Source organism: Morone saxatilis, unplaced genomic scaffold (assembly GCF_004916995.1).
Source record: "Morone saxatilis isolate NCDOM2014 unplaced genomic scaffold, NCSU_SB_2.0 Contig8, whole genome shotgun sequence".
NCBI lineage: Eukaryota > Metazoa > Chordata > Actinopteri > Moronidae > Morone > Morone saxatilis.
Genome location: NW_023340257.1, coordinates 18,620,550 through 18,635,669, shown reverse-complemented (window position 1 = coordinate 18,635,669; position 15,120 = coordinate 18,620,550). Strand labels below are relative to the sequence as shown.

Genomic DNA, 15,120 nt, shown 5'->3' with positions numbered 1-15,120 from the left:
GGGGGGGGGGGGGGGGGTTGTTTATGAATAGCAGACAATGAATGATGGAAGCTCTCCCGAGGGTGCAGGCCCTGAGCAATGCTGCGGGGACTTGGGAACACGCCAGTCTCCCATGCCCTGTGAGATGCCAGTTTGGGTGGGCACCGTTCCGAATGGGTGCTCTCCTCTCCAGGATACACCGTGGGTCCTGGGGGAGTGTCTCCAGGCAGTGGCTGCTCCAGAACAGGGCTGGCTGGAATCTCAATCAGGGACATGAGGAGGGGAGAAAACAAAGTCCACATATTCCCTCTGTTCCTCCATATTAATATAACAATTGGAAGCAGAGGGGAAATGGCTCATTATGTCGGGATCGTAGACACCTGTGGAATAAAATACAATGACTGGATTGTAAAAATGACTCATTATGATGCCTTTTGTAATTCTCTTAATTGGTGGAAAATTACGCAAATAGCATATGGAGCTTGAATTTAATGAATTTCAACACCCCTATTTAGAAATTATGAATATGTTTTTTGTTACAAGTGGAAAATGGCTCTATGCTTGCATCCTGTCTGCTCACAACCTGTCTGTTTTCTTCTCTTTCTGCTCTCGTCCTCGCCTGCACTGCAACAGGAGCTGCTGAAACCGTGACAGGTACTCTTTCTTTTTGCTACCTGCTGTTCATTTGGAAGTGCTCGCTTCTGTCTGTGTCTGTTGATTGGCTGTCCATAGCAGTCTGTTCATCTGTGCATATTTACATGAATGGCTGGTTATGTTGGTATTTTCTTTTCAGGAAGGAGGAGAGAGCCATGCACTCATAATGCCGATCCACTCTTTTTATTTTTTTAACTCTAAAATCAACATTTCGCCACATGTAATGGCAGATTTCAATTTCTGTTCTGGCCACTTGGTTGCCACTTTAGTTTGTCTGTTTTTAATGAGATTTTTTTTACTGAGTTCTGTGATGCTAGGAGGTGCACTTTTATTACACCAATTTTAATTATATTAACAGCAAAAATAAACTCAACTGGTTAAAAAGGGTTATAATTAAAACAAGATAAGTCTACAGCCACTTTAGATGCTCTGCGAGGCTGTACTCAGGCACAGCTTTGCTCTGAACTACTGTAAATGTAACATCAGTATAACATCAGTATACAAAGAACCACAATGCTAACTTGATGTTTAGCAGGTATAATATTTACCATGTTCACCATCTTAGTTTTGTATCTTAGCATTAGCAGTTATTCAATTATGTAGAATTATTCTCATATAGAATTATGAATAGCAGCCATATATCTATATTCTCTATATACAAACAACATTTACAGCACATATTGTCTGAACATGTAGTGAGGGTGCCGCTGTCTCCTCCTTTCTCTGATACCTCACTAAAAGATGTGCACTTACTAACCCTTGTTGTTCATGTTATTTTCTGTCTTAACATGGTTCCTGTGAATTAATAAATGATCACTGTGGAAAACACACTTGGCCAAAAAAACTAAGACTGTGATTTCTGCATCCCAAGGACTTTTAAGCACTCTCCCTGAAATGTTTTTATTTTATTACATTAGGATTTTTTCTGAATCTGACAAATGCGAGCTGGAAACATGGTGCTTTCCCCTAATATAATAATGTCAAATATTTAAAAGGGAGCGGTTGTGTCAGTGTTTTGAGTGCCTGGGAGTCAGATGCCACAAAGCAAAGGTTTGTAAGTTGTAACTAATGAATTATAAATGGTTAGCAAACCATTTATTACAGCAGAGGATACGAAACTTGCTCAGTCTGTAAGGACTTGGCTTGGGAACCAGAGGGTTGCTGATTCTAGCCCAGTATGGACCACAGTGTGGAGTGTGGACTGGTAGCTGGAGAGGTGCCAGTTCCCCTTGTGGGCATTACCGATGTGTCCTTGAGCAAGGCACTGAACCCCTAACTGCTCCCGGGACACAGCCTATGTGTTTGTAGAGAAATCGAATGAAAAAATAATTTACCCATTGGTAATAAATGGGTCAATTATAAGTCAGGAATAAGATCATTTTGGGTTGCCAGGTTGTTCCAATGCAGTGATCCATTGATACATGCTTAACAGGTTGTTAATGAATGGATTTTGGTCCAGACTTCTATAGCTCTTTTCTGAAAGGGGAGTGCACATGGCTTAAAACTGATCAATAAAGGTTTAGTAAACGATTCATCAACCATTACTAAAGCCAGTTGCAATTTATAAAGGGTACCTCATTAGAAAGTGGTGCCTAATCGTTGTGCAAGTGTGCAACCATTTAATTTATATCAGAAAAATACATACCATAGCCTGATTTTCAAGTCATGTTGTTGCATCGTTTTAAAAAACTGAGCTTCTAAGAAGGCTTGTGTTTGGTAGAAAAAAAAAGATGGTCAAATTAGTGGGCATATTTTAAAACCTTCTCATGCAAAGGGTCTAGGAGAAATGGCACTGTGCTAATTATACCCTGAGACAGAAGCCCTCTTAGTTGTGAAGGTCCTTAAAACAGCATTTCATCATGAGGATCAGGGTTTAATGACTGAGCGGGATAAAGATACACGGCAGTGAAAAGACAGCATCAGAGAAGGAGCAGGAGAAACTTTTATTGTTAATGACTGTCTATAGTCCTGGTTGTTCCTTGAAAGGACACGACTGCTGGAGACACCGGTGACTCAAGGGAGAGGAATTGGGGGCTGGCTGTCCTGCTTTTTGCTACCCCTTTCATGTCTTTTGATGTGAAAACAAGAGAGAAAAGTTCAAAGAGAGAGCCAACTTGATTCAAAGCTGCCTGTCTCCGAACTTCTGCTGGAGGAGCCGGTCGGCTAATATTTCTTGATTTCGTCAACTTTTGTCCAAATTGGTTGGGTTAGGTGCTGTTTTGCATTTTGAGTACGGCTGATGAGACGAGCCTCAGTGCCAGACACTTGATGCCAGATTGTACATCCCCTCAGAGAGCGCGCAGACTTTTGAAGGTCTGTATTTCCCTCTGACTGTTTCATTCAGTATGTTGTGATGCAGGAACAGGAGGGCAGCCATGTGTAGAGATACAGGCACTTTACTCTTCCAGACAGCTGCTGGAATGAGTGTGAATTTATCAGCCAGTCATCTGTGCCATGCCTCTGCCCACTCCCACTCCCCCTCCATCCCCACCCACCACCCAGAATTAATGACTGCCTCTCCTCATTTGCACCCAATCATGACCAGGATGCCGAGGCAATTGAAAATGTTTACTCCAATTGCAAAAACCCTCCATGTTCCACAAAGTGGCCTGTTTTCACTTTGATGGGATTGCTAATCACAGCGACGTTATTTATGTGTGTTTTGAATTGGAGATGAGCCTAGGCTAGGATATTGGAGGGGGACCAACCTTGCTTGGGGCTGGTAAACCTTATGGAGAATTTATCTATTGCAGTTCCCTTTCTCTCAGTCCAACAGATTGGGAGCAGAATAACCTTGCTTTGAGGCTGCTCTATGTTGCTGTTTTGACTGCCAAATATATTACTTTTACAGCTATGAAATAAAATAGACATCAAAACACTTCACATTGCTTTCGCCTCATCTTCTGCAGCACTAAGTGCATGTACAGGAGCTCCAGCACACTTGATATCATTACAGACTTTCACATTTCAGCTCTCCACATGAAGATTATTTTGATTTGATGCTCATGATTTTCTCTCACTTCATTTATTTATTTTTTTAAGTAGCAAGGAGGTAACTAATCGCTCACTTATTCTTCAATTCATTCACTAATTCTGCGATTCTCAAGTTGCTACAGGTCTGAGAGGAAATGAATTCATTGGCATTGGAAACGTATACACTGGCAAAGCATGTGTGAAATATATGTATACAGAGGTAAAATATAATTTAAAAGAAAATTGAAAAAAAGAAAAAAATACATATTATTATGACTTATGTTTAACAGACAGATGAAAGCATTATTGATCTGCTCATCTGGAACTATTGTTTCCAGTTCATTTTCTATAACTACAATCTTAACCATACTTTAGACGATACGCACAGATGTTGTATAAAGCAACAAAAAAAACGTTGGCATTGGACAGTTTCTGCAAAATCAGTGTCAGCGTTCTTGTCTGGCAATAGTTTTGTCACAATGATATGCACCATCGGCGCATCTCTCCATCTGCTGGTTCGTAACAACAATGTCAGCATGAAAAATGTGTAAAAAAGTTTTAGGAACCCCCCTGCATTTATTTATATACTCCCTTGTCCATACACTGCTGGCTGTTAGAAGGTATTACCTGTTAAACACTGAACCAGAATCATAAACTGTGTAAATGTGTCTTTAAATTGAATTACATTAACACACATTATCAAGCAGTAAATATTAATTGCATTAAGTTAACTATAAACCTATAATGAGCTGCAGTGAGTACTTTTTAGACTTAATCTGTGTCTGTTTACCTATTACCTTCCTTTTGTCCTGAACCTGGTCCCTGGCAGCAGAGAGGAATGAAATGGGTAGTTCATTACATCAGACAGGTCTGAGGAGCTTTTTCACCACAGGAGGTTAATTTCTTATTGCTTGCCGCATTCACAGAGTTCATTTTGAATCATGTTAGTTTGGCTGTCTATTCCCATTATCGCTAGCTGAAAATGCAGGTGTTTTTTTCTCCTCCACTTTGTAAATGTCAGAATGCAATAGAGGTGTCTGACAACTCGGGCATGCAAATGTGCTTTTGATGTTTTCTTGGGGCCGTGGCTGAGAGTGTTGTTCCTACGCTGGTGTAAAGCTGAGGCATTAAATTCTCCATTCCCCTTATGCTTTTTTGGCTCCTGCCAGATAAATATAGCACAAGGTGACTTTTGATTCCCTTCCTCTATCCTTTGGAAGATGGGGGGGGAGGGGGGGCAAAGCCAGGCTTTTTGTGCGTGGGGTTTTGATGTGAGGTGTAAGTTACAATGACATGGTCCAGGGTTCTGTCTGTGGCAACAATGCCAGTGTACAGAGAGTGATTCAGATGCTTACAGCACTTTTATTCCTAGAGATACAGAACAGAACAGCTGAGCACACGGAGCGCACATTGGTCACATGGAACCTCAGATGGAGGGCTCTGATAAAGCTCAACCATAAACAGCATCCAGCCCGGCTCATCTCTCTCTCTCTCTTTCTCTGTCTAACTCCCCTCCTCCTATCCTCCACCGTGCCCATATCTACTACTTGCCACTTTCTTACACTCGTTCTTTGTCTCTTTTTCTTCCTACCCTCTCCTCTCTCCCTACCTTCGTGGGCAGCAGAGCTTACAGCCCATCTGGCACTGACTCACAGGGCCCACTCTGAGCTGGGGGAGATCAATAGTGACAAACATTGCACATGGCTCCTATATTAAAAGGATTAGACATGGCTGCAAACAGACAATCTACGCAGCCTATTCGCGTATCTTTTACACTGTGCATGTGTTTACATGCAGTCCCTGTTGTAGGAAATACAAATATTTGATATGCTGTAAATATCCCGTCCCCCATCTGAAGTGTAATTTTTCTCATCTTCATTTTGTCTGTTTTGTGAAGTTGAAGGTCAGAACCTGGCAACTGACAATGTGTCGGTGATCGAGGGGGAAATGGCCACCATCAGCTGCAGAGTGAAGAACAATGACGACTCCGTCATCCAGCTGCTCAACCCCAACAGACAGACCATCTACTTTAAAAACTTTAGACGTAAGTGTCCGTGCCTCAGACACAATGTTAAGTAACTTGTGAAGTAAGCAAACATGTTGCATCCTGTACAAACATCTGTTTTCCCACCACAATCAAAGTGCTGTTTTTGTAGCTGTGGACATCGTTCCAGTCCAATGATAACCAATTTCATTAAATATATGGGGACACAAGAAATTTAAATGCAAACATCCATTTGACCTTGTAGAGTCACTTCATCATTAAACTTATTCTTACACTCTCACCTACTATAGTTATGTTACTTAAAAAAAATCAAAATTCCAATAATAATTTACCCACATGCAAGGAGCCTATCCAAAAGTACATCAGTCACAGCAGATTGAGGAATGGGGTGACATTTTGCTGTTAACCTGCTAGCAACGCTACCCCCTGCAGTTTACTTGCCCACACAGTTGTTCATGTCCAAACTGATTTTTCCTCAGCATGTGAATAAATTTCACCAGGAAAAATCAGGAGTGACTGTAAGCTAACGTTACAAGGCAGTTCAATTTTATAAAGTCAGGAAACAGACCACTGGGGCAAAAGGCATGGTCCGTTATGTTTATATTTTAATTGAAATTGATCGTTTGAATATTTATTTTATTTCTACTGCCCCCATGGACGGTAGTGTTTCCACGGCCTCATTTAATTGATTTCAAGGGGAATCTTGCAATATGAATAACTATATAGAAATAGCCAATCTTCTCGCTGATGGACTAATAATTTGAGACTGTTTCATAAACAGTTAAAAACTCATTTTAGGTTTAAGCTTTACTTTGATCATGACCATAGCCTTTTACCAAAACTTAACCAAATCATTTAAATTGTCTAAATTAAATCCAAGCCTTAACCAAAGCTGTTTTACTTGCCAAAACATACGTTTTACATGACAAATATGTGATATAGCCTGAGTGTATTTACTCTTTAAAATCTAATTTGTGGTTGAAGAGCGTATTCCTGTATCCACAACATCTAGTCTGCATTTCAGCCTCACCTCAGCTAATTTCTCTACATTTTCGAATTGCACATGACGAGCTTTAACAATTTTTTGTGACAGTTTCACATTTCAGGGCATCCTGTACTGAAGGAATCACTCATGTTTTGACATTAGAGTAAAGGTAACAGATATCAATAGAAAGATCACCTCCAGCTTTAGGTTAAATTTTCTGTGAAAACGTGATTCCATCTGTCCTTGACTTTTTGGCTCTTTTACAAAAGTCATTAAGCTCAGAATGTGGCAAGATTAATATGAGATAATACACAGAGCTACCATAATGGGAATACTTCTGTGTCCTTGTCACTGTTCGATTTTACGATAATCTCTTAGATTAGGATATTGAACATTATGATTATGCATGAGCATATGGGCTACTTCTACTTCGAGCTGAGTTTTTGTCTCTGCTTTTTTACTTGTTTGTATCTGGGATCTAAGCCAAGATTCAAGGTGAACGAGAAACACCCTTCATTTCAGTCTATATTGCATCCCAGCTGTTATTTCACAAGTCTAGGTAGCGAGACGTGCGTTCCATTTTCTTACTTGCAAAGAGCAAGAGCATCAAGGGAGTCTGAATACACATCTTCGTCATATTTGTACAAAATACCCAAAGCTGTCTGAGAGTAGAGGAGAATGGATTCATATAAAGCATAGGTCATGTTGTGGCTCTACAACCTTAAAAACATTTATTCTGACACAAAGGAGTGGATAGGGACTGGGGGTCATCTCAGCAACAATAAATGATTAGCTCTTAAATCCTGTAACAATCAATCTTAGCTCTGAATTGGAAATCTTTCCATAGGGTTATGACAACCTTTTTCTCTTAATTCTTTATTAATCTGCTCCACATGGGCCTGTGAACATGTCATTTTGTCTGCCTTAGTCAATTCAGTTCCTTTGTCAATTACAAAACACAAATAGTTTTTGTTTATCTGCAATTAGATCTGAATATTATGTCAGATATCTGACAGGAAAAAGCATTATTGAGCTGCTGCTGCGTGTTTGTGTTCCTTGTAATGGGATATAGTGAACCCCATGGCAGCGCTATTCTAGGCTCTGCTCCTAAAGGACTGCTGGTTCAGTGGGGACCCCCCTCAGCCAGTGGCATTGTTACCTGTCAACAGGGCCACAGACACAGTGGCAGATCTTTGTATACAAGGAAGTAAACAGCAGCAACATAGAGACACACAAGGAGCTACAAGAACAGCAGCAACAAGCGAAGCGGCAGCCCAGAAACAGACACAAATACCAAAACAAAAGCAGCTTTTACAGTACTCGTGACGGCCAAATAAACACATTTGTATCGCTGCAAATAAAGATGAATTATGTCATAGGTATAGAGGCTGAGCGAGTGTTGTTGGGATGAGCCATTTATTCTGCTAGATATATGCAAAATGACATGCAATTTGGCAGAGTTGTCATCTGAAATGGGAAAAATGAGCTTTTATCAGCATTGGTGGACCTCTATGGATGGTGATGCAATATTACGCCATTATTTGCTCACTCCATCTTTCCTCAGGAGTCGTCTGACTTTGTGTTACAAAGGTTTAATGTTTGAAGTGATATTCTGCCAAAAAGAATTTCCCTTTAGCATCAAATGCGTACTCCCCGTAGGTCAAAAAGACGGTGAAAACCTTGTTTCAAATCTTAGGTATTTGTCTAAAACATCTATAATATCAAAGTAAAAGTTTGGGGTAAAACAAAACCATCTGTAGATATTATTTAAGAGTTTAACACTGACACACGCTCTCTGCTTTAGTAGGACTGTGTAGGTGTCGCTTGAGCATATTTGATTGACAGTGGTTCTGCAATAAGCAAACAACCCCACAACTGTCAACGAATTTGATTCAAATGTTCCTAAATTGTGATTGCTGCATGGAAATACATGTACCAATTGTGTATTCGGTTGCATTTGAAGTGCGAATCTAGTGCTGCCCACTTCAAAACCAGTATGAAAAGCAAAGACAAAAACACAAAAACATTTCACTGTCAGTTTCCAGAAGTGTCAAATTTAGTTTTCAAGTTTTCTCTTCTCTGTCCAACTATATGCAGTAAGTTGACTTGGGCCTTAAAGTATTTTTTTCTGATAGTTCACAGATCAAATGGTTAACCGAGAAAAAAATACATATTAGAAACTAATTTAAAAAACGTTGCTGGTCCAATATATTGACATATTTTTGTGAAAATATTCCTAAACACCAACTAATAAATACTAGATACTGTGTACCCTCCATAGTCTTATGTAAGCAGTCAGCCAGTTATGAAACTGCCTCGTATGCGTCTCAGAAGTGAAGGGTTTCCCTCCCTAGCAGGTGTTTCGACTCTCAAAGTGCATCAGTGTCATTGTTTCCCTTTGAGGAGAGACTTCCAAAGAGCTCTCAAATTATATCGGGGGATGAGGTTTCATGTTGACACTGCCCCGATACCTTGGGTAATGATCATGATGCTAAGTGTAAAGCCTGAAGGGAATAACAAACTCCCCGTGCTTTAAACAGGGGCTGAATGGAGTTCGTTAGCTCGACAGATGCAGAGAGGACTTGATAAAGAAGGCAGGTCAAAACATCAAAAGGGCTCCCAATCAAATCAACCAAAGCTGTTTATGTAAAAGAGTGTTCAGGGATGAGTGCTGACCCAAATGAAAAGCAGAGTAAAAACTCAGAGGGAGATGGCTAACCTAGTTTGACGACATTAAAAGAAAATTCAGCCAATCTATACCGGCATTAGTATACCGATTCCTGGCTACTTTTGATTTTTGAGTTTCAGGCATCCAAACCTCTCTACCTTTGCGCTGTGATTTAATTTATTATGTATGTTTGAATGCTTCTCCTTTTTCTGGAATATGTGAGTTTTATGCATCCGTCCATGACCAGCAGCAGCCCATTTTAAGAGTTCCTAGCTTGTTAGGAGTCTTCATGAGCACTCTTCACACTTTCCTGTCTTTGCGAGTGCTCCATGGACTGTAAAGCTACTTTATAAATCAACTTGTATGAATCATTTTGAAACTCACTTTTCTTTTACTCAATTAAGGAGAAAGCCCGCAAAAGGGCAGCACTCTCTCCCCTCTACTCTCCCCCTTATCTCTGTCTCATTTTCTCCTTCTGTCTCCTTTGTCCTCCTCCATCCCCATTTCTCATTCTCACCCCTTTCCACTTCCCATTTCCCCACTCTTCACTCCATGTCTCACGTTTGTGTCCCTGTACTCTGTATCCTCACTGTCTCTGTCTCACATGTATCCCCACAGCTCTGAAGGACAGCCGGTTCCAGCTGGTGAATTTCTCTGACAACGAACTGCGGGTGTCTCTGTCCAATGTGTCACTCTCCGATGAGGGACGCTATGTGTGCCAGCTCTACACAGATCCTCCTCAGGAAGCCTACGCAGACATCACTGTCCTGGGTAGGTGTGAGGGTGCATGTGTGAACCTCACTCGCATATCACACCCCTCCTCACACACGCACACACACTTTTTATTGTATTTCGCTCCGTTATAGATAGCGAATATGAAATAATAGTAATCTTTGATCCTGTTATCTTTAGCAACTGAAACAAAATGTCAGCCAATTAGGCTCTCGCGGTGCTCAACAGCATAACGAAAAGGAGCAGATGCTGAAACTGATGGCTCAGACCACGTTGGTTTTGGCAGCTGTGTTGACTCTGTGAATCCCGGTGAATGTTGACTTGGCTGCTCCAAACGATTCCCTATTGAGAGTCAGCTGTGCCACACTTTGATGCTTTGGAGTGAAATTACTCTAGTTAAGCTTTATTATACATGCAGACATCCTGGGGGATTGAAAGGAATTAAAAGCACTTTAAAGTAATTACTTTAGTTGTACAATTGAAACCTAGCTGCAGTATTTCTGAACCAAGGGTTGCATAGAAGAGTCCTTGAAATAAACACCCCGCTGACTTTTTGCTTTCAAGTAACTGAGTTCAGCAAGTTTGCTGCAATGATGACTAATGCAAGAGACAAGGGACAACTGTGCCTTATACTATTTTGTGTATACCCACGCAGCCATAGGGTGTAATCACATATACTTATATAACTTTGGCAAGGAATTTCAGGGTGTAAAGCAACAAAATGTGCTTAAGTAATGCAGAATTAAATGCAGAACTAATGCAGGACGACGGATGATTTAATGGAGGTATCATGAATTCCTTTTGCACGCCTATTAGAAATTACTATGAGTTTATGTAAAAGTGGTCTGTTGGAGCGCCACTTTAGTCCAAACTGAAATATTTCAACAACTGTTTAATGGATTGCCATGAAATTTTATACAGACATTCATGGTCTTCAGCCGATGAATCCCACAGACATTAACGATTCCCTAACTTTTCCTCTAGTGTCACGGCAAGGTTGACATTTATGGATTCGAGTGAAATGTCCAACTATTAGCTGGATTGCGCTGATTGAAATTGGGTGTAGACGTTTAAGTTCCCCTTGGGATGAATTGCAATGACTTCCTCTGACTTTTTAATTAGTCCCACCATGAAGTCAACATTTGTCCTATATTGGTTTATCAACAAATACCTGTCAAGTACAGCTATGTTGTGTGCATACTAACATGCTAAACTATGATGCTGAACATGTTAAACATGAACATGTTAAACACTTAAAAAGTAATTTTTATTTTTTTATTAATCAATGGAGGCTCCCAGTTTTCATTTTTCCAGAGAAAATCCATTAATTCTGTCCCCCCAAAATCTGTCTATCAATGTACCCTTGGACACCCTGGAGAGGAGGGTTTAAGTTGTGAAGGGGGCATGCTCAAGCTAAAACTTGGTGTTAAGCTGCTCTTTAACATCAGCATGTTACCTTGTTAGCATGCTTACATAGCATTTAGCTCAAAGCACAGTAGGCTAAGCCTCACAGAGCAGGTAGCGTGGCTGTAGACTGACAGGTTCTTCATACATTCATTTATGCCACCAAATTAGCTATCCAGTTTCATAGAAAAGGACATTTTTAGATTAATGCATTTAATTAGCCACCATTTCTTACAAGTTACCTGGAGTATTGTGTTATTCACTTATTCCCTTAGAGATGCTGATCAAATGCACAGTCCTAAAAAAAATCCTCCTAATTTATTCATATGAATGAATGTATGAAGTTAACATTTAATCCTCATTATTGATCATTAACTAATGACTAGTGTTTTTTTAATGGTGAGAAACAAGAGTTCATGCATTAGTTAAACATTCGCTCTGTTCCCCTATTATTAAGTATCACCACATTGTGCATGTGTTTATTAATGTTGCCTTGCTAGTGTCTTTCTGACTGTTGCCGTTGCTGTGGGTCAGTCCCGCCAGGTAGCCCAATCATCGAGAGCCGCGAGGATGTGGTCAGCGAGGGGAACGAGACGGAGCTCACCTGCACAGCCATTGGCAGCAAGCCAGCTGCCTCCATCAGATGGATGAAAGGGGAGGAAGAACTGACAGGTCAGTAGAATAACAGCCTCCCCCAGTTTGCTTCACATGCTCCAGGTCTGTCCACTTCCCTACAAGTCCTTGTCTCTGGAGGCGCTTCCTCCATGTAACAAAATGTAGTTCTCCTCTAAAACATTAATGTGTACTGTACTCATTAAAGTATGTTACTGACACGTACTGTATAGGAAGTACCATGGAAGATAATCATGCCTGGCACATACAGCTAGAGGAGAGCTGTGCATTCCTGCTCTCTCTCTCTCTCTTCTTCTGTGTGTAAAACCCCATGTCCATACGCCTGGGCTGCTTGTTCAGTTATGCTGCTCAGCTATGCTGCTAAGTATGTAATGATCAGACTTTGTATTCATATCTGCGAGGAGAGCTAAGAGCTGAAATCCAGGCTCATGTTCGTTTTACATATATTTTTTACAAAACATTAAAGCCCCTTTTCATTCTGTAATTTTCATTTCAGAGATGCGTGTTTAGATTTAAAATAGCTTACATTTTTCATATGAACATTTAGTAGATGTTGATGGAATTCCATGTTTTTAAGACGAGACCCTAAATGTTTTCTATTTACTTTAAACCACCTGTACATAGTAAACATGGGTATGAGCTCATATCTGCACATTTTATCATCCTTCCAGTGCCTTCGGCCGGCTGTAGGCTGTTGCAGAGAGGGGTATATAATCTGGGGTGGTGAAAAATCCTTATTACCGCTCAGTTATGATTAGGGGTCATCAATTATTCATTACATACTTATTGTACAGCAAGGGGGGATATTCATTTTAGTCATATCGTATTTACACAGAGTGGATATCTCTGGGCTTGTTGTCAAATTATATATGTATTAGAATGGAGAGGATTCATTTGGCTTGTTGAGAGATGAAATATTTAGACAAGAGCGAATCTGAAGCTAAATGCCATCTGTGCCTCCAGTGTTCCCTACAGGAGTCGAAGTCAATTTCTGTTTATGAGTTGTCGAGTGTTGTGTAGGGGAGTGAGAGACAACAGGATGGTTGGATCAGCGAAATGCCACTGACATGCTGAGCGAGGCTAATCCATAGTGGCAGTGGATACATAAAGAGAGCCGGAGAGTCACGTCCTCCTGTACCCCAGGAAACACAAATCACTACTCATTATGGATGAGCTAAACAATTCATTAGCTCCTGCACGTATTGAGATTAAAAGACACACATCACACTGGGTTTTATAGAATCTCTGTGATCATGTTTGTCTTACGTCTGCGTGCAAGCAAGACAGCCATAATGGCGAGAAAGAAATCCACCGGCTAATTTAAACACACTTTCAAATTGGCCGAATTGGTTTTGCAACCATTTATCATGCTGGCAGGTAGGGGACTGACGGGCTCTGGCCTGAGAGAGACTCAACACACAAGGTGGCAAAATGCTTGTTAGCATAAACGACAGCTGCAATATTATTTAAATGTAGTGGAACCTGGCTGCTACTGCTGCTAAAGTACAGGCCGAGATCAGACAGATGCATTTAAATTATGTGTTTTAAAATTTGTATGTGATCATGTGAAACTGCATGCAGGAGATTTAATCAGAATTTTGAAAAGTTAGCAGACCTTGTGTTTAAAAAATTAAATCAAAAATATTTTGTTTTTATTTGGTAAAATAGCTTAAAATTTCATGCATTTTGCACACATTTTTAAAAATGCACTCCAGCTGCTATTTCAAACTTATCTTTGAATGGTTGTGGATTATAGCAACAATCAATATCCAGTAAAAAAAACTAATTTGGGAATCTCTTAGCAGATCAAATAAAAGCTTTATTCACTTTTTACCTGTATTTTTAATTTTATATGGTTGAATAATAAAAGCGCTTAAGCATAGTTTTATTCTTGGCCTCAGGGACTCATATTTGTGAATAAACATTATAAATCCAAGGCTCACTCACTTTTCCTGAGCTTTTGACAATTAACACACTCTTCTGTAGTGAATAAAACTTCCTGGCATCTGAGAAAGTTCTATTTAGTGAAATGAAATAAAAGAAAAACCAAGTAAGTGGATGTTAATTTTTTAGTTCTTTAATACATTAATTAATTAAGCTTTTCCACAACCTGGCAACCCAAAAGTTCTTCTTAGTCTGTAAATGATTAGTAACTTTATTAACTATTAATAAAGCCATTAATTACAGTGTGTATTCCTCTATAAAATTCACATGTCTCATTTGTTTCCCCATTCTGATGTAGTGTCTAGAGCGAGTTTCATCAATGTTATCTTAATTGTAGCCTGCCTTACTAATGTTAATACCAGCGCTACATTACTGTCGAAGCCACTTTCAGACAGCTTGATGAGTGGCTGCTTTTCAGCGTATTGGCAGGCAGAAGACTCGGGTTAGAAACTGACTGAAAGAAAATGTCACCCTGAGAAGAGGCTATGCTTGATTGCGCTGGGATTGATCAGTGGTTGATGCTCACAAGAGCGTTTGATTTGACATCTCTGCTGCAACACACAAATCTCCTCTGCATTCAAATTCGAGTCCTTCTGCAACCTGATCCACCGTTGTTTTCCTCATCTGGGTTTGGATGACACTGATAATTGACAAGCGTTGGTTGGCCCGTACACTGATAATGGCTCTGTCTGTATGAGTCTGATCTTCAAAACATGACTCCGAACTTTCAGAAGTTTGCCAAGTGTTTTTCATATTCAAATTAGAAGGCTCACGACCCAAAAAACTGATACAAGAAGTCAAATTAAGGACTCATTTTTTCATGACAGCGCTGAGATGAGTGCAAGAAAAGCTATTTCCCTGACCTTGAAATGTGTTTTGCTTATCCCCTTGGTATTTTGCATGATGCGGAGGTCAAATGAGAGGCACAGAATCATGGGACTTTCATGCAGACAAGGTAGTTCAAGAAAAGATGGTGCTATTTTAGTTTTTTTTATTGCATAGAAGCAGCTCTGCTTTTTGCACAAAACCAGCAGTGATAGTAGTTCAGTCAGGACCACTTTTGTCAAAAGAAGTTTTATTCCAAAGCAGAATATTTGGCGGTATGGCTCTATTCTGGTTCCTCCTTGCCCTTCCATGTGCCTA

General features: G+C 40.2%; 1 protein-coding gene across 1 annotated transcript in view; it reads left to right on the top strand.

Moving 5' to 3' along the window:
• The window catches only part of cadm1b (cell adhesion molecule 1b), a 130,630-nt gene that overhangs the window by 91,738 nt on the left and 23,772 nt on the right, over positions 1-15,120 (top strand). Inside the window, exons 2-5 of the mRNA XM_035680240.1 lie at positions 613-633; positions 5,504-5,650; positions 9,883-10,035; positions 11,935-12,072. Coding sequence (XP_035536133.1) covers positions 613-633; positions 5,504-5,650; positions 9,883-10,035; positions 11,935-12,072 — 459 coding nt within the window. The remainder of the gene's footprint in view (positions 1-612; positions 634-5,503; positions 5,651-9,882; positions 10,036-11,934; positions 12,073-15,120) is intronic.